This window comes from Vulpes lagopus, chromosome 11 (genome assembly GCF_018345385.1).
Source record: "Vulpes lagopus strain Blue_001 chromosome 11, ASM1834538v1, whole genome shotgun sequence".
Classification (NCBI taxonomy): Eukaryota; Metazoa; Chordata; class Mammalia; order Carnivora; family Canidae; genus Vulpes; species Vulpes lagopus.
This window is the reverse complement of record NC_054834.1, coordinates 46,732,390-46,757,335: the sequence shown is the minus strand read 5'-3', so window position 1 is coordinate 46,757,335 and position 24,946 is coordinate 46,732,390. Positions and strand designations below refer to the sequence as shown.

Sequence of the window (24,946 nt, the reverse complement as noted above, 5' to 3'; positions counted from 1 at the left end):
TAACCTCCACCATTTAAACGCAAGGAGGTGGTAAGGGAGGTCTGGAGGCTGGCAGGGGGTTGACCTGGAGGTGGGAGGGCAGGGCATTTGGAGGGCAGGGAGCTTGGAAGTGATACTCATGGTCACTTCCTGGCCTTGTTGCTGACTCTGGGACTGGCTGGTGAGTCATTTTGCCTCACTTCACCTCCTTGGGTCTCTGCTGCTTCAGTGGAGCTCAGCTTTCCTCATGATGGGAAAGAGAGGCTGGTACGCTAGATTCTAGATAAAAGGCATTTCCTCTTGTGGCTTCTTTCAGTGGTTAAGGGCATTGAATGAGAGACGTTTGGGAATGGTAAATTTAAGACTGACAAGATAACCCCGAAGCTGTGCATTTTGTAGAACATCTCAGTCCCCAAGGAGAACTTACTCATTATCTTCTACTTTGGGAAGTGAAGCCAACGAGCTGTACACTGAACTGGGTGGTGGTTGAATCTAATATGGACTCAAGAAGACAGGCAAAAGATCATGAAGAATCAATAGAATGGCCAAGGTTAGGGAGGGGCCTTAGGAATGCGTTAGACTTTCATTTTATGGAAAAGAAAACAGGGGCCCAGAGAGATGAATCTTGTTGTTCAAAGTTATCTTCTTGATGGTGGAGGAGCCAGGAATAGGAGAGTCTTGTGATTGCTCCTTCAGGGCTTCTCTTACCCATTTCCACACTACCAGGTGTAAAAAGTCCTGCCTTCCCACAACAAAGGTCACACATATGTTATATTCCATAATTAATTCCATAATAAAACAAAGGCAGAGCATTAAAGAGACATGAAAATGACTGAGGGACATGTAAAAAAAGAAGTTCAGGTTCAGTACAGTCACAGAACTGCAGATCACAGTAGGATACCATACCCAATCATCAAGAGAAAAAAAGGTGAAGTGACAGGCTTATATGCTTCTGGTGGTATTTTTCATTGGTACAGTTTTTCTCAAGGGCAGTTTAATGGTATAAATGAATAGTCTTTGACTCAGCAATGTGACTTCTAGGAGAAAATGATGAAAGGTGTGTGCATAGATGATACACAAAGTAATGTAATACAGCATATTTTGTCATAAAAATTTGTAAGCAAAGTGAATGTCCAAGAATTGGAGCTACATCAATATCATCTTTCATTATGTTCTAGAATAATATAGAGGTAATTGTTCACAAATGTTTAACTGAATAAGTTACAGTGTGTATAATGCAACCCTGATTTCATGAAAATCATACAGAAAAGACAAGAAAAACGTGTTGATTTCTTAGTGTTAAGAATTAAAAGTTACTTTTTCTTTTTGAATGTTTCCTATGGTTTTCTTGCATTTGGGGTTTGTTTTTGTTTTGTTTTTTCTTTTTCCAGTTTTCTTATTAATTACTTTTATTTTTCCTTATTAATTACAATAAACATATATTCCTTTGGTAGTAAAAAAAAATGGTTTTAAAGTCATACATCTTGAATATAAAGCAAGATCATAAATGATTATGTTTCTGACGTGCAAGACCTCTCTTTTTCTTTGCCTGGAAGCAGAGCCATGCCAGAGGTAGTACTCTACCTTCTGTTAGAAGGGCATTGTTAGTATCTGATTGGTAGGAAAGAACTAGAAGGAGCTGGCAGATGATAAAAGGAGGACTTTCTCTCTCAATGACCCAGTGATGCCAATCAGTTTTATCCCCTGCTCTTGACCTCAGCTTAAAACACTCAGTTTAGAAGGCATGGCTCTTTTCTCCTTCCTGCTTCTTTATTTCAACTATTCTGTACGTGTAGTTAGATTCCAGCCCTGGGTGGTAGCAACAAAGAACCCAAGAGCCACACTGCTTAAGATTAACCTGTTGGAAACCGCTTAATGTGTATTATCAGAATCTGGTAACATTAGCTAATCTCCAGTCATTATTGGGGTTCCACTGCCCTGGGAGTTTGTGGTAGAAATGAATCAAGTAGGACCTATCCCTCCTTCCTGCTTGGAGGTTCCTACGTAGTAAGGTACTTTGAAGTCTCCAGTCATTATTGGGGTTCCACTGCCCTGGGAGTTTGTGGTAGAAATGAATCAAGTAGGACCTATCCCTCCTTCCTGCTTGGAGGTTCCTACGTAGTAAGGTACTTTGAAGTCCCTGGATGTTTATATATTTCTTTCTATGGCATCCTATTTCGCATCTGACTTTCTTGCACAATTCTCAAGAAAGCTCAAGTGCAAGTGTCCAAGAAAGCTTACTCCACCTCCCAACAGTCACTAGGTAGGATATGGCTTTCAGGCCTGCTCTTCAGAGTGTAGGCTTCCAAAAAAATCGGAGCTTACACTCATTCGCCCTCCACACGGTTGCCTTAGCAAGGCTATAGAAGGGGCACATTTCATTTTATTCAAACTCTTTGAGTAATCTGACCATAATTGGGTCTGATTGGAGAGGTTATCTGATTTGCTGGATTAAATAATGGGCCTTAATTGAGTCTGTGTTAGTTATAGAGCCAATGCAGATCTTGCCTTTGTCGCCCCCTACTTATTCCTTCTGTTCCCCGATTAACCTTCATTCTTCTTTCCTTGCAGAGTAAAGAAGTCGGCCAGCAGCTCCAAGATGATTTGATGAAGGTCCTGAATGAGCTGTACTCAGTAAGTCAGATGGGTGCCTGGCTCTTTAACAAGCAGAGGGAAGCAGCATTTGGCAGCTTGTGGCCATAGTCACATCAGCAGCAGAACTGAGCTGAGGTTAACAGTGCATGGTCCCCATTGGGGGTGACTCCACCCATTTCTTTTCTTCACATTCTTAATCTGAATGAGCCAAAACTCTTAAAATAAGCTCCTTCCTCAGTTGTGCAGACTAACTCTGGCCTCACTGGGGCATAATCGCCAGAGACCAGCCCAGGCCTTCATCAGCACAACTGACGCCCATTGGCTGCAAGCCAGGGACCCCAGACCTAATGGCAAGGAACACAGTCTGTTTTGCGCCATTTATATATGCCTGCTGGGAAGGACTTAATGTTCAAGGTTTCGCATCAGTTCTGGGATGGATCTGTGGGTTTGAGATGAGAGCAGGTACGCTAGAGGAAGCACAGGATCCGAAAGGCACCTGATCAAAGGGGCCAATTCAGGCAGAGAGGGCTTGGCATCAACTCCCTGGGGTTTTCAAAGGCCAAACCTCAGTAAAGAGGCAGGCTTCAGGTTTGGAGAAGAAAACACAATCTGTTTTGAAATGGCTGGTGCTTTAAGGCATGTGATGCCTGTGGTTGGTGCATGTTTCTTCATGCGCTGGGAGGAGGAGGTAGTGGTGGTGTCCTCTCCACCCAGGGTTTGTTAATTATAATTAAAACACATATTCACACCAGGAAACTTAGTGTTGTCATATGGGGAATATTCCAGTTGTGTAGCTAAAGCCTTTCAGGGCCCCCTTCTTCTGCAGGGCTGGCCCAGCCTTTGTGTCATTCTCTGGGGTTGCCCCATTGTGTTCTGGAGGCAAAATAGATTTCCTATGTTTACTTGGTTATTCACTGTGTTTTCTTTCTTTCTTCTTTCTTTCTTTTTACTTCTTTCCTTCCTTCCTTCCTTCCTTCCTTCCTTCCTTCCTTCCTTCCTCCCTCCCTCCCTCCCTTCCTTCCTTCCATTCTTTCTTTCCTCCCTCATAGGAAAACAGGCCATGGTGACATGCATCACAGGCATTTGGAATCAGAGAATTCCATGTTCTTGGTCCAAAAGCCTAGGTGTGGCTGTTTTGTCATGGCAACTATGAAGCAAGCAAATAGGGTAGAGTAGTCATCAGACTGGTCTCCAGTGACACTCAGTTTGTTTGGAATTTCTGCTCTGTGATTCTTCTGCTCTGAATCCAAGTAGATAGATGGTACTCTTTGATTCAACTCCCAAGTTTTCATTTCTTTCAAGTGCAGTTAAGGCTTTTTAAAAAAAACAGAAGCATGCTGATGTGAACCATTTACAGACTAGATGGGTTTTCCTAAACCCCTTTGTCTTTTCAGTGCTTTGCTTCTGCATTTTATTTTTCAAGCATCTTCTAGGCACCAGGAAGAGCTATTAGTCCCTTCTCCTGGCAGAGAATTCCCCAAGATAGACTGTGACACAGGAAGTCATTGTATGAATTCTTTTATTTTCTCATAAGTATCATGGGCCTCTGCTACTTGCTCCTTCTGAGGAGGAGTAGGATGGAGAACCAGCAAACCCCAAACCTGCTCAACCCCAAGTTGCCACTTCTGCAGTGGGACTTGAGGTAGCCACAAAAGAAGAGTGTCCAGGGATCTATCATACTTTGCTCAGAGTCCGAGATCTCCTAATATGCTATGATTTTTAAAAAATAAGTGAAAAGGTATACTTTGTGGGAGAACCATGGAACTTGCTGCTCTGGTTTGAAGAGGACTGAACTGTCTCTTAGGACTGCAATCTCCAGGCAATCGAACATTGACCAGTGCTTTCCTGCTCTGCACAGAGCCTAAAATCTTCCTGCCTGGCGCACAGGCTGAGAATTGGCTGGGCATGGAGTCCTCTGCCATGAGGCAAATTGGTATACACTCTTTTATTTTTATTTTTGTTTTATTTTATTGTAGTGTAGTTGCCACACAATGTTATGTTGATTTCGGAGGCATAACATAGTGATTCAACAAGTCTGTACAGCATGCTGTGCTCACTGAGTGCAGCCACAATTTGTCACCATACAATGCTATTATGTTACCATCCAGTATATTCCCTTGTGTTCTATCTTTTATCCCTGGATACACACTCTTCTAATCTGTCCAAGGCCAAAAGAAAAATTTAACATTTTTCCCTAGTAAGCGATGGGAAGGGAAGAAAGAGTAGAGAACCCTGGCAAGTTCCAGGGAAGGCAGAAGGGTCTGGTAGGGCGATTCTCAAGCACAGTGACTTTTTCCTCCAAGGGGATATCTAGAAATGTCCGTAGACACTTTTTTTTTTTTCATGGCTGGGTGGGGCTGTACTAAAGTTCACGATGCAGCTATAATCCTGGAATGTATGCGATAGCCCCCTACAACAAAGAATTATCTTGCCTAAAATGTCAGTAGTACCAAGATTGAAAAGCGCTGGTCTGTTGACTGGAGTCCACCAAACTAGGCCACCAGATTCCACCTGATGTGCCACTAGCTACACCTGGAGGATGCGGTGACCTCCATGACCCAGGTCCCCATATACTTCATGCACTGATATCTCCAATCACATTTTCTGAAATATCAGACAGTAGTTAACGGTCAAGTGAGTGTGCAGATTCTGTAGGCCATTTGGAAGTTCAGAGGATAAGAATTATGAGTTCTTTCTTCTGTAGGATGAGGTACGTGTAGGCCTGGCCTCAGTAAGGCACCATGGCATTAGGGTGGCTGACTGTCCCAGTTTGCCTAGGACCTAAAGGGTTTTCCAGGGCATGGGACTTTGAGTGCTACACCTAGGAAAGCCCTTGGTAAGCCAGGATAATTGGTCACTCAACATGGTGATTTCATCAAGTAGAAACTTGGCACTATTATATGCTGGCTTTGGGAAGCTACTTGCAGAATGTTCTTTCTCCTTCTCTCAGAGGAGCTAAGAGAACAACAGAGATCTTTTGATAAGGAGTTTTACCTTATTTACTTTTTGGGAAAGCAAAAGGGGCTCTTGCTTCAGTGACCCTGTGGGCAATAAAAGTTATTTGTGGGCATGGAATAAAGGGAACCAAGGATATAAGGAACCCACCATGTCCGGTGCTCTCCTTAGCTTGTATCTCCCCTAATGCTCAAAATATTTCTTTTTGGGAGACTGATTACCTAAGGGGGATAATTTAAGTATTTTTGAACCTTGATGATCCAAGGGGCAGAGCCTCGGTGTTCTCAAATAAAGATGCTTTTCGGCAAGAGACCCAGACTCACACCATAAGTGGCCAGCTGCCCCTCTGTACCCTCCTTTTTTATGCCTGAAGGACCTTTGATTTTCCTGACTTGGCATTCTGTGCAAGGGGCTGCTTCCCACAGCTGCCATTCAGAGAGCAGCTCAAGTGAGCATTCTCTTCCATATGTTTTCCCCCCCATAATGAGCCTAGCTAGTTAGTAGGCCATGGCATAAGTGGTTTTCATTTTCCAACTGGTGACCCCAAATGCCTTTGAAGTTGGAGCACACAAAGAACTCTGGAATTCTCTGCCTCATTTGTACTCATAGTTTGTATCTGGAAAAGCCCAGCAAGTACCCACAGGAAGGAAGGTATGTGGGAGTATGGGAGCCACATGGATTGGCTAAGTAGGAAGAGTCAAGCCCTATAATTAAGAAAGAAAGAAGAGGTGTTGTGACACTGGGGTATTGTTGCCCTAGAAGTTCTGTTCTTCTGTACTCCCCCTGAATATATGGCTCCTTGATCTGGTGCAGCAGCTGTCTGCTGGTGGAGCCGCTGAAGACTGCTATTTAGCACCTGCTCTCTTGAAATAATGTCAATGAATAGTACCCTCACTCTGCTTGCCTGTTTGTCTCCAGCACTAGGCACTAGCAATACGAAGACAAATAAGAGATGTCCCTGAACTAAAGGCATTTAGTTTTAATAGAAGAGACACAAAAGCAGCAAGTAAAATATGAGGTGATAACATTTACATGTCTTCCCAGAGGAAGGGCATAAAATCGGGCTCCTTAGAGAGATATTTGAATTGAATCTTAATTGCCAAGATCTCTCTTGTTCTCTAAATGTTCCTCTTTTATTGCATTCTGTTCTTATTTCATGATACAGTATCTTTTCGTTTTTCATTGATGTATCTAGAAATACTATTCATTGGTTTTGAAGGTTTCTTCTTTCTGTATACCTTCTGTTCCCTCTCAATGGTTTTGGCCTTTCATATTAGATATTTTTCTTAAATGTTTAGTAATCTTTAGCTGCCTTTTCATATTTTTTTAAAGATTTTATTTATTCATGAGAGACACAGAGAGAGAGGCAGAGACACAGGCAGAGGGAGAAGCAGGCTCCATGCAGGGAGCCCGACGTGGGACTCAATCCCGGGTCTCCAGGATCACGCCCTGGGCTGCAGGTGGTGCTAAACCACTGAGCCACCAGGGCTGCCCTGCCTTTTCATATTTTAAAGGGAGGCATTGAAAAGCTAGTTGGAAGTTCTGTGCCAACGGTGGTCTTTACTGTAGGGTGATCTGACTGGTGTGTCCTTAGGGAAGCCCTGATATCAGTATGTCTAGGTCTTTTATCTTGGATAGTCAGATTCCCCAGACAAGGCTCTCCTGACCTCCTGCCTAGTCTGTGACCTGAGTTGTGAAGGGGCCAGGGCCATCACAACATTCAGTATAGCATTTTCAGTTGATCTTCCTATTCTAAGTTCAGTATCCCCTATCCTCAGCTGAGCCTGGTGTCCCAATCCATAGGCCTTCTATAAAAGAATATGCCTCTAGTTCTCCACAATGGAGGGGGAGGGGATGGGATCTGGGAGTCTAACAATTCTTAGGCTTTCAGTAGTTTCTCTTGTTTTAGCTCCACCTTCATCCCACTGCCGCCACCAGTTCCTCTTGGGGCTTCTGTGATGTAAGGCTGGTTGCTTCTTGCCTCTGCCTACTTTGGTTTAGGGTTTGGTAGATAATTTACTACTTGCCTCCCTGCTTTTTAGGTGCTGCTTTCATTCTTTTTGTTTTCCTCAGTTTATATCTAAATAATAATAATAATAATAATAGTAATAATAATAAATTCTTTTCTATTATTTTAGTCTGGCTTGGGGAGAGAGCAGAGCTAATGGCATGAATTAAGACTTCATTTTTTGAAGTAAAGTGAATTCTCTTTGTAGAACTGAGAATTTCAACTTCTGGATTTTTTTCCCTAGTTTATATTTGCCTCACTATATGTATATATTTCTCCAAGTCCTATTTTGACTTCTCTATTTCTCCCAATTGTTTTGGCATCACTTATTCAAGCTTTGGCCTCTGGACACCTCAGTTTTTCCTTGAGTTGAAGGATACTAGCTATACTTCTTCCATATTTCCACAGAGGAGAGACCTGGTGTTATCAAGTCATTTGGGCAACCACATTGATTGTAAAACTACCAACTATGTACATGACACATTTCCCAACTGTGGAGAAGAGAAGAAAACACAGAAGAGGTGCTTACCCTTAGGAATTCAGTTTTTTTTTTTTTTTTTTTTTTAATTTATTTATGATAGTCACAGAGAGAGAGAGAGAGAGGCAGAGACACAGGCCGAGGAAGAAGCAGGCTCCATGCACCGGGAGCCCGACGTGGGACTCGATCCCGGGTCTCCAGGATCGCGCCCTGGGCCAAAGGCAGGCGCCAAACCGTTGCGCCACCCAGGGATCCCAGGAATTCAGTTTTTTTTAGATGAGGTAGTGTAACTCTTTTAAAGAGAGTTCTTTAGTGGAAAGGAGCAATACAAATCACAAATCACTAATTTTTATTACTTCATTGTTGTCTTCTGAGTATTATTCCTTTGAGTCCTTTTTTATCTCATATTCATTCTTAGTGTTTCTTCTTTATCCATCATGCATCCTCATGAAATGGAAAATCACTTTTTAAAAACTCATTCATTTTTATAACTATTCATTCAAGCTTTTGTTTTTTTTTTGTTTTTTTTTTTTTTTAATTTTTTTATTTATTTATGATAGTCACACAGAAAGAGAGAGAGAGGCAGAGACACAGGCAGAGGGAGAAGCAGGCTCCATGCACCGGGAGCCTGACGTGGGATTCGATCCTGGGTCTCCAGGATCGCGCCCTGGGCCAAAGGCAGGCGCCAAACCGCTGCGCCACCCAGGGATCCCTCATTCAAGCTTTTGAATCCACATTCAGATAAAAAGAAAAAAAGTAGTCTCCTGAATACCCTTCTTCAGTCTGGATAACAGATGACTCTTCTTCACTTCTTGGTCAACCTGGAATCTGGAGGACTGTTTGAATTACTTAGAAGGGTTTTTAATGGTACCAGGTATTAAATATCACTTCTCCTCTGTAGAGAATATACAGAGTTGATCTTATACTTACGGGAAATAATGTCAGGTTGAAAATAACGTGAAGCTGATTTAAAACATTCTGTATCCAAAATGAGACATCTAAATTCTAATGTACTTTGACTTTGTCAATGTCCCAGTATTCTTTATTCTTTCCACTACCTCTCGTTGATTCTAAGGCATTAGTACATCCATAAGGTCCCTCTAACCCAGGGTTTCTCAACCTTGGTACCATGGACATTTTGGGCAGACAGCTTTATTATGGGGGCTGTCCTGTGCACTGGCTGTTTAGCAGTCTCCCTGGCCTCTACCCACAGGATGCCAGAGCAAGCTCCCAAGTTGTAACCATTAAAATCCTAAGGGATTTAAGGGATCTCTAAGGGATCCCTGGGTGGCTCAGTGATTTAGAGCCTGCCTTCAGCCCAGGGCATGATCCTGGAGTCCCGGGATCCAGTCCCGCACTGCGCTCCCTGCGTGGAGCCTGCTTCTCCCTCTACCTGTGTCTCCGCCTCTCTCAATCTCTCTGTGTGTCTCTCATAAATAAATAAATAAATAAATAAATAAATAAATAAATAAATAAATAAATATCTTTTAAAAAAAAAAGGTCTCTAGATTAGCCCCCAGTTGGGACCACCACTCTAACACAAAGCCATTGATAAAACCAGTTCCTCTTTTCAAACTAGTCTTGGTTAAACCTAACCTTTCCTATCAACTAACCCGGCTCTGGTCCTATTTAGAGGAAGACACTGGTGCCTAGTAGCTCAGAATGTGGACTTTATGGTCTGACAGACCTGAGTTTGAATCCTGATTCTGCCATTTACTAGTTGCGTGACCTTGGGTGAGATAGTTTAATCCCTTTGAGCCTCGGCTTCCCCATCTTTAAAAGTAGAGATAATGACATGTCTCATAGAGTTGATGTGAGGGTTCAATCAGGCGACACACATAAAGCCTCTGACATACAGCACATACTAAGTAAGCGATAGAGATTATTATCAATATTATGCGCCTCCTCCCCACTGTTATTCAGTCTGCAAGCCAACCCCACATACATGCATCCCACACTCTCTTTCTCCCTCTTAAAGAGATTGCACAGCATCAAAATATCGGCACTCTTACACTTCAGCTTGCTTAGTTGTAATCAGCATTTTTAATTCCCAGATAGAAGCTAGAGACTCCCTGTGTGGAAACAGAGCTCCAGCAGGGAAGAGCAGGCACCATATGGCTGGAAGTATGCTTGGGAGGAAATATACACAAGTTCTAGGCTTCTTTGTTAAGAAAAGAGATTGGACTCCCCAACAGTGGCTTTGGTGGGAAACTTGAAAATTGCATTTCTCTCCTTTAACATTCCTTCCTTCCTGTGGCAACTCTGGTTTCACCTGATGTGGGTTTTATTCCTTCTTAGGCTCTTACCTGAATTGTTGGCTGGATTAACAGTCTTCATAGGGTTGTTTTCTAGATCACAGGGTTGCTGTATTTGCATGTTATAGCACTTGACACAAAGCCAAGCATATACTACATGCTCAAGAAATGAAAGCTGCTGCTGTCGTTGTAGTGAGTTCAATGTACCTGAAGCAGACAGACCGGATCCCTAGAATGCTAGGCCAGCACAAAGAGCTTTTGGAGCCTTTCTTCTTCCCCATTTTATATCTGAAAGGTCTGAAAAGATTGGCTATTCTGCAGGCTGTGCTGGCCTCCCCAGGGTTCCTACCCTGCCTGGGAAGGGCTTTGTTCTTGGGATCCAAGTGGTGAGGGGGTTTCTTTTGTCTTTGGTGTTGTGTGATGGCAAAGCAATAGAAATTACTTAGCCGATATGAAAGAGCAATGATTATAGGTGTTAATAAATAGAAGTAACTAATATGTGATGGAAGACATGAAGTCATTTTAGTAAGACTTATTGGCTCAGTTCAAATGCTGCTTTCCTGTGCTTTGGGTGGTCTTTAATATACAATGTTTGCTGAACCAAACACTTAAGAATTTTTCCCTTAAGGGCATGAGGATATTGCTTCATGTGGGACAGGTCCCTGAATCTGTTAGTCTGTAAAGCAGAGAATTGACCCCATTGGCTTGACCTTTGGGGGCGGGGGTGGGGGATGTCTTGCAGGTCATGAAGACATATCACATGTACAATGCCGACAGCATCAGTGCTCAGAGCAAGCTAAAGGAGGCAGAGAAGCAGGAGGAGAAGCAAATCGGAAAATCGGTAAAGCAGGAAGACCGGCAGACCCCACGCTCCCCTGACTCCTCATCCAATGTCCGCATTGAAGAGAAGCACGTCCGAAGAAGCTCGGTGAAGAAGATTGAGAAGATGAAGGAGAAGGTGTGTATGTTTCAGCATCTGTGGGGGCTAGGGAGGAGCACTCTGGGAGTCAGGGCTAATAGAAGTTTTCCAGTAGGGGCTATGAAGAGAAGGACAAAGAAACTCTGGTTCCTTTAGTGCCTAATGGTCAAACGTGAGTCTTTGCCATCTGCCCTGGAAGAAATTCTAGGTACTGGAGGAACATGGGCATGGAGGCTCCAAGTTTTTCACCTGTAGCAGATCCACAAGAAACATTAGAAACCTTTCTCATACCTGGCAGAGGGATTGCAGACCTAGGGTTTGGCTTCAGGTGCCCTGTATCCTGGGGCAGATGTAGTGATGCCTTCTTCCGGGTCCGGTACAAGGATGGAGAATGGTGTTAGTAGTTACAATCAAAGTGGGACATGCATCTAAAGTAGGGAGCCTCATTAACCTTTCCTGAATTGATCTACATTATGCCCTTGAATCTCATTAAACAGAATTAGAACCCAATTTAAGGCAGACGTGCATAGGGAGTAGCAGTACAATTGTGGTTCTCGAATGTACTGTACTTTCATCTTTTAGAGAACAGTCTCCCCTTTAAAAAAAGTAGAATTGAACTTTTGTTCCCTTTTCAGCGCCAAGCCAAGTACACAGAGAATAAGTTGAAGGCCATTAAAGCCCGGAATGAGTACTTACTGGCTCTGGAGGCAACCAATGCGTCTGTCTTCAAGTACTACATCCACGACCTGTCTGACCTTATTGATGTAAGTGCTTAAAGCTGGGGGCTCAAGGGCATCTTCTTCCTGGTTTTGGAGAATTGTCCGGATGTTCCCTAGTCTGTTGCTCAGGCATCTTTAAGCGTTTTTAGAAGAATTAGGAAGATAGTAGCTGTGGTCCATTAGGGGCTTGCCGTGTTTCAGATACCAGGTGAAGCCCTTTATACTTTATCTTATTCAGTTCTTACTAGGATCCTGAGAGGAAGGCACTCGTCCATTTTTAGAGTTTAAAATTCAGAGTTTATTTGATTTATTTTTTTTAAAGATTTTATTTATTTATTCATGAGAGACACAGAGAGAGAGAGAGGCAGAGACATAGGCAGAGGGAGAAGCAGGCTCTTGCATGGACTTGATGCAGGACTTGATCCCAGGACCACAGGATCACGACCTTAGCCGAAGGCAGATGCTCAACCACTGAGCCACCCAGGCGTCCCTAAAATTCAGAGTCTAGATGACTCATCCAGAATCAGCTAATAAGTGACAGAGCCAAGGTTTATCCCTGGGTCTGATTATTAAACCCATGCTCATAACTGTAGCGCACGTCTCTCCCAGGAAATATTTCCTTAGATCAGCCACTTGCATGTAGGAGTGAGTGGCAAGAGCTAAAGAGCTAAAATGCCATACCTCATATTTAGATAGTTAATATCTCTTAGTATTATTTCATTTGACTATCACATCACCCTGTGGATCAGTGTTACTATCTCCAATTTGAAGATTAGGAATCTAGGCTCAAGGTTACCTACCTGCCCTCAGTTACACTGCAAATGAGAGCCCTGGTCAGTAGGAAGCTGGATGCCCTTGACATAGGGCCCATGCCTTCTGACATATGACCCAAAGATGATGAGAAAAGCAGATGAGTAGACACCTGTGTTTTGCATGGCTTAGACACAAGGAATATGCTTTTTGTCTTTGACCTTGGGGGTCAGCCTTGCAATCTCTCTCACCTGCAGACTCTCAGCCGGTCCATTGCCTGAGCCAGCCTGGACTATAGCTGCAAGAGTACGCTCTTCCCTCCAGTCTTCAAAGGGGGGGCCTGGAGTCAGCTGACTTTGTGTCAGCAGCCACCCTACTTTAAGGCTTCGGGCGGACCTGAACTGGTATCCTCTCTGAGGCCTGCTATTTGCCTCTAGCTGTTAGCAGGCAGCCACTGGACTTTCCTGGCCAGACCTTGCCCCCTTGCCCAACTTAGTTTCTCAGTGAATGAACCTACCACGCTTCACACATGAGTATTTGGTATGTGGTCTAAGATTCAGGTCATATGGGGCTTATCACTGAACTGTTTTGCTCACTTTGCTCCCCTCTCCCCCACTTCTTTCTGGCAAACAGAAAAATTGGACTAAATCATTGGTACTGAAATCTGACTCCACATGCTTGGGGAACATTTCTAAAATAGTTCCTTGAGCCAGGGATTTTTGATTCAATAGATGTCAGCCTCTTCATGCCCCGGGTATCATTGCCTTACTGGGTAAGTGGAGCCCTGATGCCTGTTCAGGCACCACTTTGTTCTCCTTGCTTGTTGATGCCAATCTGAACACTGTCCTTCAGTGGAGGTCAGAACCCTACACAGGATCCTTTCTCCTCGTGAGGGGAATTGTTCTTCGCTACTGGGAGAGACACCTGTTCTCAGCACAAGGAAGAGAATCAGTTCTTTCTTATGTTCCATTTCTGCTACTTATCTCACATTTGTTGAAAAAGAAAATTAGGCCATGCAGTCCATTACACCTCTTCCTCTGGTTTGTCCTTTCCTTTCTTGCCCTCAGGGTAACTTCCTCACCCCTTTCACAAAAATGCCGATCTGGGAGTGGGGTGAGAGAGAGACCTTGGCAATCCATAGACCCTCCATCAGATGTGAGTAGGTGTTTTGAAATGTCTAAGAAACAAGCTATTTTGCTACTTATTCTCACTTTAAAGAAGAAGAATAAGAAAGGTGTGTTAAGAGCCTGTCTTCGGGATCCCTGGGTGGCGCAGCGGTTATCCCTGGGTGGCGCAGCGGTTTAGCGCCTGCTTTTGGCCCAGGGCGTGATCCTGGAGACCCGGGATCGAGTCCCACGTGGGGCTCCCGGTGCATGGAGCCTGCTTTTCCATCTGCCTGTGTCTCTGCCTCTCTCTCTCTCTCTGTGACTATAATAAATAAAAAATTAAAAAAAAAAAAAGAGCCTGTCTTCATGGGATGTGGTATGAGTCTCATGAAAAAGCAGCCTGCCAGCCTCCTTAACACTCAGGGTGTGGGTGTAGGCTACTGTGAGCAAGTCTGGGTTGGCACCATTCCAGGCCACTCAGTAAGTTGCTTTTGTTTTGTTTGTTGTTTGTTTTGTTTTTATTTTTCCTAAGGTGAGGACAGATTCATTACTCTTTTTTTTTTTAAGCTGGTAACATTATTCGGCTAAGTAAATATTTATTTGGAATGAGGCTATCTGCTTAGCATCAAGGGTACAAAAGGTATAAAATAATTTTTGCCCTAGAGGTATTCATAGACATTGTATGATATTTTCTACGTAACTGGCTAATTGCAGCGTTAAAGGTAAGCCCAAGGGGCCCCAGGACAGTGTTCTTCAAACTATAGGTCATGATCCATCAGGGGGAGTCATGAAATCACTTTTATGAGTTTGACTTATTTTTTTAATGAAGGGATTAGAATAGGAAAGAAAATAAAATATGTGATTACATCATACTAGTAAGATTAAATTTTATTTTGTGAAATTGTTATATTAGGGATGTGTGTGTGTGTGTGTGTGTGTGTGTGTGACAAGATGTATTTCTTACTGTGAGTTAGAAGTCAAAAAAAGTTTGAGTCCCTGCACTAAGAACAGAGGAATGTCTCTTAGTCTCTGTAAGCTCCAGAGATAACTTAAATATATATATTTTTTAAACTTTATATATTGGGATGCCTGGGTGACTCAGTAGTTGAGTGTCTGCCTTTAGCTCAGGGCATGACCCTGGAGTCCCAGGATCGAGTCACACATCAGACTCCCTGCATGGAGCCTGCTTCTCCTCCTGCCTATGTCTCTGCCTCTTTCTCTCTGTGTCTCTCATGAATAAATAAATAAAATCTTTAAAAAAACTTTATATATTAAGATATTCTTTTTTTAAAAAACATGCACAGTGCTTAATACATAGCTGAGCACATAGTATAATTCATTGAAGGAAGAAAGGAATAGAAGGAAGAGGAAGAACGTGATTTCGTAAGGCAAGATTTTTTCCCCCTTTTCATGCCTTTTAATACTACCTGCAGATATAATTTATATACACTGCTTGAACTTAAGTGTTAATAGTTTCAAGAGTTTTGATAAATTCCAGCACCCTGGTAACCTACGTGTCCATCAAAATAGAGAACATTTCCGTTACCTCAAAAAGTTCCTCTATTTTCTTCCCACTCAGTCCCTTACCCCAAGGCAACCACTGTTCTGATTTCTTTCACCATAAATTAGTTTTGCCTATTGTAGAACTTTGTAAAGATGGGATTTTATAGTATATACTTTTCATACCTGGCCCCCTTTTTATCCAGCGTGATGTTTTTGAGCATCGCCACTGCTTGTCTGTGTATCAGTAGTTTTCTAAATGACCCAGGCAATAAAAATGGCCCAAAGAACACTTTGGCAGCAAACCAATCGGTAGGGCGGGAGTGGGGAGCCTGGGTACCTTGCCTTTCTGATCTTGACAGTATTCAGAACTTGCTTTATGACGTAGGATGAGTCTTGTGCCAGTCTGTCGCCATCCATGTTACATGCACCATGCTGCCTCCTTCCTCCTGGTGCGGAAGCGCAATGTGTGCTGAGGGCATTGAGGATAAGTCAAAGGAAGTTATTTTTATCGACACCAGTGCACGGACACAAGGACTACCCTTTGACTTCATTTTATAAGATAATAAGATTTAAACTTAGACTGTAGAAACCCACATGAAACATCTAACACACACCAGAGAAACCTTGACTTCAGGCCAAAAAGACATTCTGAGTTGACTTGATGGAGTCTAAGAACTGTAGGCTCATTGGAATGTGGCTTTCCTCCCCCGTACTCCTGTGGCTTTCCCAACCCAGGAGCAGATGGATGAATGAAGAACAGGGCATTGTGCTCATGCATAGCTGGAGGTTTGTGAAGGCTACATACATGGGTAGAGAGAGTCTGTGACACCTTGTGCACCCAAGTTGGACATGAGGGAACTCAGCCTTCTTCACAGGAAATTTTATAAAGGGCATTTATTTTTCTCTTCTGTGTGAACTAGAAGTGGATATTATGAAATACCCATTTTTTTCCCTAGGCCTTCTCTAGAGTCTCTTCGTGAGGACGTGAACCAGTAAAGGGTTAATGAGCTGTCAACTCAAGTCATCACACATCTGGATGGGCTATCATTAAATTCTTATAAAAATTTGATTTCCCCTGAGAGAGTTTTCATCAAACATTTATATAACCCAGAAATGGCCAGGGGAGCTCAGCGTGGCCACAGAACTCATCAGAAGCCACCAAAAGCATACTTTGTCCCCATTGTGAGGAAAATAATGTGCTGCCTCTACTCACTGGGATTCTCCTGGGAACAGAGATGAAATATTCAAATCTCGTTTACCTAACCTTGCCAGAAATTGCTTCTTTGCTAAGGCCTCAGTTTCTGGCTGTCGCACTCACAGAGATTTGTGGATAGCCAAGGCTCTGTAAAACCAATTCCAAGTCTCCCTGGTTGGCTGGAGGCAGAGAGGAGCCAGACGGCACATTGTGAGGCAGACCCTCACTCACTGGCACAGAAAGCTACAGAACAATTGTATCAGTGAGGCAGGACTGAGCGATATAAGGGGCTTCCAGTGGCCATGTCTACCCACATGACTTAGATTGGTATTCAGCCTAAATGGGTTATTTCCTAAGAGGCTAAAATCAATTGATGTGTATTAAACGCCTACTATGAGCAAGGCTTCTTGGTGAGGGATACGAAGGAGGAATGACACTGGCCAGGCCCTCTTTGAGGCTTGTCTTCTGCTTGGGGTGATAGGAAATGGCAAATCTCAGAGTGAGGCAGTGTGTTTACTGTCACATGAGGGCTGGTGTGCTTTGGCCCTGAGTAGAGGCCAAGGTTAATAGATGCCAGGGTTGCAGGGCTGGCTGGCTTCCCAGAGGCTGGGAATTAGGTTTGGATTTTGAAGATTGGGTCCATTTCCAACAAGTAAGAAGAGTGGAAAATATGTAAAAAAGGAGAATGCTGGGGAAAGGGCAGAGGTCAGTGGATTTGGGGATCTTGGTGGTTGATGTGGAAGTATCTGCATGATGCCAAACGTATGTAAATACATTGCCTTTTTTCAGCCTCACTATGATCCGTGAGACTGCTGTTGTTCCCCTTGGAGGCCAAGGGGAGTTAAATTGCTTGCTTGTGGTCGTGCAGCTGATTTGAGGCCTGAGGCCTGCTGTTTTCCCATTCTCTACCCTAAGCAGGATCATGTCATTGGTTAGAGCAGAAGAGGCTAAGGAATGGAATAGAGGGGAGATGATGTGGATGGTCAGACTGCAAGGCAGATTATAATTTGTTCTGGCTGTTGACCTTGCTTAACTTCACGAAGCCTCAACTTTCTAGTCTGAGAAAGTAAGATAATACCAACCTCACTAGAGTTATTATGAGGATTCAGATGCAGAATGTCCATAAAGCACTTAGTGCACATCAGGTATACAGTACGCACACTTAGTAAAGTCGAGGTGTTTTTAAATTTCCAAAATGAGGAAGGTCAATGCCAACAAGTGACTTCACTTTAGAAAAAAACTAAGCTGGGGCACCTGGGTGGCTCAATCGGTGAAGGTGAAGTATCTGCCTTTGGCTCAGGTCATGATCTCGGGGTCCTAGGGTCTTGCCCCGTGTCTGGCTCTCTGCCCAGCAGGGAGTCTGCTTCTCTCTCTCCTTCTGCTCCCCACCCCCACTCCCCACCCCCGCTCATGGTCTTGCTCAATTTCCCTCTCTCTCAAATGAATAACTTTTTTTAAAAAAAAACTTAAAAAAAGAAAGAGAAGAAAAAACTGAAAGCTTTTGTAAGTTTTTTAGCTGGCAAGTGGCATAACAAAAGCCATTTTTGAAGACAGTGAAGCAGACAGCACTGGTGTAGAAAAGGGTATGAATCAGGGTAGAGGTAGAGAGAATGAAGAGGAAAGTGGAGTCCCCAAAAATATGTAAAGATGATGAGAGGCACCCCGCCTCCCCCTAATTCTCTTCTGCACTCAAAAGCTCCCTACTTGCTCAGCCCTGTAGGCCATGTTACTTCTGTTCACAGATTCACAGGCATCCAGTTTCATCATCAGCATCTGCATAGAGCTAGTCAGGAAGGTTTGCAGGTTCAAGGGCAGCCTGGCTAGACCAGCAGTGTCTTTCAGAGGAGAAAGGGCCTCTGCACATGAAGTCTCCCAATCAGCTGCTTTTGTCTTTCTTCCATTTGCTCTTCCATCCCAACTGAATTTAATGTCTTTCCATCCTCTGCCCCTAGTTCAGCTGTAACTGCTGTTCTTGCGCTGCAGCCAGGCACCTGCCAGAGCTTGTTGGCATTGACCCAGAGCCCAGCCCGACAGGCGCTGTGTCACTGAGCTTCTTGTGGGATGCTGGGAGGAAAAGCACACGTCACATGCTTTTCCTTCCCCAATCATGGCTGCTCCCAACGTGAACATAATGGGGGGAAGGGCTGGGGAAGTTAATTTGATGCCTGCCTATAGACTGAAACAGCAGTCAGGCAGATGGTCTTACTCTATGCATGGATTCTTCTCTGATGTTTCTTCTCAGGTTCTGGATCTCAAAGCTGCTTAAGCAATAGAAGGGATAATGGATGACAAAGGAATTTGAGTCTCAGGATCCTTTGGGAGAGATGGGGAATATTATCATAAGATTTTAGAGTGCCATTGCTGAAGATGGCCTTGGGGATTATAATTAGTCCATGTATTTTCAGGCTTTTTCTCTAGCAGAATTCTTTCTTCAAACCAGACCTTACATAGAATCCCAATGTATTAAGTAGACAAAAGAGCAGAGCTGATTTGGTTGAACCAGAGAGAAGGGCTCCCAAGTCCTACTGGTTGCTTCCTTTTACCCCCTTCTCAAGAGCAGCCTGAGCGGTGGCATTGAACTGTACAGCTCTGATCCACAGCTTGTAGACCACTGACCTGGCCAGATCTGTTCATTTGACAGCTGAGGATATAGGTTCAGGGTTGGGGAGTGGCTTTTCCAAGGTTGCTTGACTTCCTGTTCAGTGCTTTTTTTTTATAATATTGCCTCTCTCATACACCACCCTCCCCAGTTTGCTTTAGAAAATCAGGATCCTTGACATGATCTGAGTTTTCCCAGTAAGACTGACACTTAGAAATGTTTGGTCTTATAAATGCTGTTTCTGTCGGGCAGGAGCTTTAGTGCAGAAATCCAAGTCTGGAGTGAAGGCCTGTCCTTGAATATCAGGAACTGGTCGGGGTGACAATGGACGACAGAGTCTGATCCCCATTCACTTCTCCCACTAAAGTTCAGTGTTTGTGTAAACCAGCTGCTCTTGCGACACTTGTGCACTGTGAGCCTGGAATGGTGAAATGGCCTGGTTTGGTTCATAGGTAGTGACTTGACCACAATGACCTTCAGGGAGTGGCAGGCTGTATTTTCATGGTTGTATTTTGTTAAAATGGTATCCACAGAGAAACCCCTGAAGTGGAAGAGGGTTCCCTTGAACCCTTAGCTTTTCTCATGTTTACAGAATAGCCCTGGGCAGCACATGATGAAATAATGTCCTGTTCTGTTGAGTCCTCTTCCTTTCAACCAGCCCATAGCCCTCTGAGGTGTGTCTACCATTGAACTGGGAATGGAAACCAGAAATTTCACCTGGATCTTGGAAGTCAGAATGTCAGCCTTGTTCCGGCTGCACAGCCAGTCCTGCTGACATGGTCTGAGCTGCCCTGGGGGCCACACTCCCTTTCTGCCCAGCTGTGAGATTGTCCATGGTTTGCTCACATGTCTTCTCCGTCCCACAGCAGTGTTGTGACTTGGGCTACCATGCTAGCCTGAACCGGGCACTACGTACCTTCCTCTCTGCTGAATTGAATCTGGAGCAGTCAAAGCACGAGGGTCTGGATGCCATCGAGAATGCTGTCGAGAATCTGGATGCCACCAGTGACAAGCAGCGCCTCATGGAGATGTACAACAATGTCTTCTGCCCACCTATGAAGTTTGAATTCCAGCCCCACATGGGGGACATGGTGAGGCCTCCTTCCCATCAGCACACCCCCTCCAGGGCTTGAGCTCACTTGTGTCTGGAATCACTACACTAAGGCCTTGTTATTCTGGGGAGAGGAAAGCCTGGGGCTGGCTTACTTTCAGCTGAGTGAGGAGCATTCCACCCATTTGGCAAAGAGCTACTGAGTGGCTGCTGGGCTTAACTGTAGAAGGTGGGGATTAGGGCCCTCTGGGAGCTTCCAGTCTGGGGAGTTGAGAGAGAGTTCCAGATATTCATAGAGTGGGGCCCCCAGAGAGTCCAGCAGGATCAGAGGAGGTGGAAAACAATAGGTGCATAAAAACTAACAGTTCAGTATGGGAAGGGGGAAGGATTTGGAGGAGGCCTCCAAATGGTGAGTCTGGAAGAAGAGCTGAGATGCAACCAGATACTCAAGGCTTTTGATGGGGAGGGAGAGCCAAGTGGGCAGAAGTGGTGTGATCTTATGTCACTTGGCAGAGATCTGAAGGATCTTATTCTCTTGAGTTTAGAAGATTGCAATAAGGGGTATAGCTCTGCTGGCATATTGAACAAAAAAGAATGGGCACCTACAGATAAGACAGGAGCTAAGATGTCATCCTAGAGGCCTGATGCTGTCTGCCCAGGCTAGGGAACAAGAACATGGGGGCCCTGTTTTGAATGTTGAACCTCCGAGACTAAAACAAGAAGGATCTGAACAAAGTGAGAGGAACAAGAAGCTCTTTGGGTTTCATTGCTCTGAATATTTGGTTCCACTTGGAGTGGCTGTGCATGCAAATCAGAGTGACCCTGATTCCTGCCAGTAGGAGCTAGCCTTTAACCTTCAGATGAAATTGGGAGGAGAAATTGTATAGGCTTACATAATAGAAATAGATGGATCTTCAGGTGTGGTTGGATTTAGGAGTGGGGATTTATCAAGACTCGGGTTTTTGGTTTTTTGCCTTTTTTTTTTTCCCTCTCTCTCTCTGCTTCACATCTTGTATCTTGGCTCTATTCTCAGGTAGGCTCTTATCCCATAAGGGCAAGGTGACTGTATTTCCAGCCTGATTTCTTATAGGTCCAAATCCAATGGAAGGAGTATCTGCTTCCCTTCTAGAAGCCCCCACAAAATTCTCATTGTGTCTTCTTCGTTCTGACTGGCTGCTATGTTTAGCACTGAGCTAGTTATTGTGTCTGGGTGTCTGCAGTTGGCTGGTTGGCTTAAGCCTAAGTCACATGTTCCATCCCAGGTTTGTGGAGAGCCTCATCCAAAATACACCACTTGGATTGTGGGGTAGGAGGTTCCACCAAGGACAGTCAGGCCAAAGTCACCAGGAGAAGGAGGAAGGGATGCTAGGTGGCTGAAAAATAACTATGTCCTCTCAACAAGGGAATGGTGTTTTCATTAGGATTAGTATCTAGATGCTTTTTAGAAAAAACCCTATTCTAGAATGATAACTATTATAGTCTAACTAGAGGATTTGCTGTCATCAATAAGCCATAACAGAGAGTGGGACATATCTATCCTAAAGACAAGAACGTGGAGATGATTTCTTTCCTCTCCTCAGGGAAAACCAAACCATGTATAGTTTGTTTCCATTTCTGTGACTAAGGAAATGTCAGTGTCTGAACAGATGGGGAAGTGAAATGGCAGTGTGTGCAGTTGGGGGGAATGTCACCAAGCCCCAGGAAGCCCCATTCCTCACCTGCCCTGGCTTCTGGTCCAACTTGTCTTCCAGTCCCCTTCTCCAGCTGCCACTGACATTCCTTCCCAAGAATCAGTGGAACTTGAGGACCAGCTGAGCAGAGTGATACATTTTCTGGTGTTGACTGAGTTGCCCTCTGAGCCAAACAGCTTGTCTCCATAAAGGGAGAATCCAAATGCTGGGTGCTTAGGCCCCCTCGTAGCCCTGTCAGTGCCTTAGTTTCATACTGTGGAGCACAGCTGGAATGTATTACCTTGCACCCCGGTAGAGGACCTCTGCCAAAGCTTGAAGCACAGCCCTGCTGCTTCTTAAAGGCACAGGCGTGGAGGTCATTTTTCCCTCTCTGAGACCTCCCTGCTAAGTCTGGGTTACTTTAACATCAATAGTTCACTCTTCTGCCTGGGTCCTCCCTTTGTGTGATACAGCTGATCAGTGGCTGAGCCAGGCAGGGGCTGGGGTCGGCCCTAGCTCTTGCAAAGGTTCTGCATTCTGGCCTAGCCTTCTTAGGGGTCAAAAATAAAAAGATGAGAAGGTGAGTTTTTCTTGGTCCTCGCAGCCAGTCTGTCCCCACGAGTGTGGGCTGCCTGTAGACCGTGGAGGCAACAAGAGGGAGCTGCCTGGAAGTCCTTGGACGAGGGCCAAGGTTCGGGTAGCATTTTGACCGGAAGCCCTGAAATTGGCCAAGACCCCACACTGCCTGATGTTCTGGGGTGCTCAGCACATGAGTTGATGCCAAACACTCTCAGATGTACTAGGAGGAGGTGCTTGGCTCTACTCTTGGTGCCCCCAGAGGCTTGTGGGGCTCTGGATGCCTGACCAGTGACATCAGGCAGCCAGAGAGTTTCACTCTTGGCTCTAACCCATCCTGGCCACTGAGCTTTCTCCATTGTGTCTGCTTATCCAAGAGCCAGAGTGAAGTCAGCTCTCTTCAGATCTGAGAGCTGGCTCAGGCCAGCCCCTCAGCTGGGGGAGGAGGTCAAGTCAGTTTGGAGCTTAAAAGCCAATGGAGGGAAAGGTCAAGTCCCAGCCCCCTCCATTTGAAGAGAGGTTTTGTCTTCCAAGCAAGAGAACAGTCTGTGGGCATATGAATGTGCCCACTCATTGCTGAGGAAGAAGGGGGCCAGTTCTATCCAGATGTCTCTCTTCAGACAAGAGGCTAAGGGACACATGGTGGCAAGGTGACAGGAGCTGCGTCCATGTGGGTCCTGCTTCCTAATCTGCCAGCCTTCTGTTCCTCATCTGTCATCCTGGGGACTAGGATAGATTTTTGTTCATTTGTTTTCTCAGGACGTAGAATGTTTTGATAATTTTATTAATTTTAGTGGGTGACCTCGTGCCCATGCCATAGCCATGCTGCCACCCAGAGACAGTAGCTCAACCATCTTTGCATGGAGGCTGAAGCCTATTGACAATGGTCCTTCGGGGAGGGGCAGACGCCTTTCCCATACAGATCTGGTGTAAGCCTTGGGCAAAAGGATGGCTCTTTGAAAGTGCCAGGTCCCACCAGATTCTGTGCCCTCCGGGGCCTTCTAGCACAGCCTGTGGACTCATTCCTGGCTTTACTTTCTCTCGTTGAGTCAGAGCTCTCATGCATGGCCCAGATTTATAAACACATTCTGGCTGCCAACAGCGGCAGGCTAGCCTCCTGACCCACTTCTCTCCTGGTTTCACTCTGGTGCATGAAGGGGGATGAAGGAGGGGCTGGAGAGGTGGCCATTAGGACTTCTAGCAGGAAATCCTCACTGCCAAAGCATTGTGTGTGTGGAGCCGGGGCTGCCCAAGGCACCTTTCTCTGGCCTAACACTGGCTTCCACAGAGCTGCAGACCCTGCCAAGCACCAGCCTCGGGATCAGCCCCAAGTGGAGAGACCTGGTCTTTCCACACAGGTCCCACTCCTTGTTCCCTCTTTGTGCTGGTGAGTCCTGGAAGAAGTTCACACAATTTGCCTTTGGATTTTTATTTTCACACAGAAACTGTGAGGCTGACAACTTGAACACGAGTACTTTTATTAGTAGTAATGGGACTCTGGAACCGCCAGAAGAACCGTGTCCTCTTCCTGACCTGGTGTTGCTTTCTTTTGGCAGGCTTCCCAGCTCTGTGCCCAGCAGCCTGTCCAGAGTGAGCTGGTACAGAGATGCCAGCAACTGCAGTCTCGCCTATCCACCCTGAAGATTGAGAACGAAGAGGTGAGTTTCCTGCTTAGGAGACTTGGAGCGACCCTCCGTGTTTCCCTGTTCAACCTCTTTCTTGCTGCCCATCTGGGAGCAGGTGGAAGGAGCATGCAGAGAATGTCCGGGCTACTGCAAATATTTCCTAGCCAAATGTAGCCTTGGATTTTCCCCCTCTTCTACATCCTGCCCTTGAACTCCAGGAAGTTGCTCTTGCATTGCCAAAGGTTGAGCTCTATTTTGAGCTTTTGCAAAATGCTTTTTTTCCTCCCTCTACACATTTAATCAAAATGGCACTTGGCAGCTGTGTGAACAATATTGTGTCTCTGAAACCACCCCCTCATGCCTGGTTTTTTCCAGCATTTTCAAACAAACAGAGGCCTTTGACTTTGACACTTAAAACATCTCCATCCTCTTAGAAAATGAAGACTTTCTTCTGGGCCTGGTGTGCTTGCTGTCAACAACTAGTTCAAAAGGGCAGCATGATTAATTATCCAACTTCTTTCTTTTGTGCTCACATGACTTCTTACCTGGCATCTCAATCGGTCTTACATTTCCCAGGAAGATCAGGAATGCCTGGGGGTGAGTCACTTAGTTTGTGAATGGGGAAACAAGTCCCCTGATTTGTTGAAGCACAGATTGTGGGGCATTATGGGATGAGGCCCATCTCACATTTTAACAAGCTCTTTGCATCATGAGGTCAGTTTGGATTTGTTTTACTCTCTTAGCACTTCCATTATGGGCAAGAGCTAATATTAAACTTAAAAAGTAGACATTAAATAAAAGAGCTGGGTCAAATAAATAGCATGAAGAGGGGTGGTTTTTAGGTCCTCGCTGGACAGTGGCATTGTAACACAGAGTCCAGGTGATGGTTGTCACTCACCAGGCACCAGCCAACTGGCAGCAGAGCCCTGCCTTCAGCAGCAGCTCCTCCGTTCCCCTCCAGCC

At 44.8% G+C, this 24,946-nt stretch overlaps 1 protein-coding gene across 8 annotated transcripts in view; it reads left to right on the top strand.

Moving 5' to 3' along the window:
- The window catches only part of SRGAP2 (SLIT-ROBO Rho GTPase activating protein 2), a 238,265-nt gene that overhangs the window by 156,301 nt on the left and 57,018 nt on the right, over positions 1–24,946 (top strand). For 6 of the 8 annotated variants that reach the window (XM_041773848.1, XM_041773846.1, XM_041773852.1 and 3 more), the window contains exons 5-9: positions 2,551–2,613; positions 11,013–11,228; positions 11,825–11,953; positions 19,928–20,152; positions 23,915–24,016. In XM_041773848.1, coding sequence (XP_041629782.1) covers positions 2,551–2,613; positions 11,013–11,228; positions 11,825–11,953; positions 19,928–20,152; positions 23,915–24,016 — 735 coding nt within the window. The remainder of the gene's footprint in view (positions 1–2,550; positions 2,614–11,012; positions 11,229–11,824; positions 11,954–19,927; positions 20,153–23,914; positions 24,017–24,946) is intronic. The other 2 variants (XM_041773849.1, XM_041773847.1) reach the window with 1 other exon arrangement.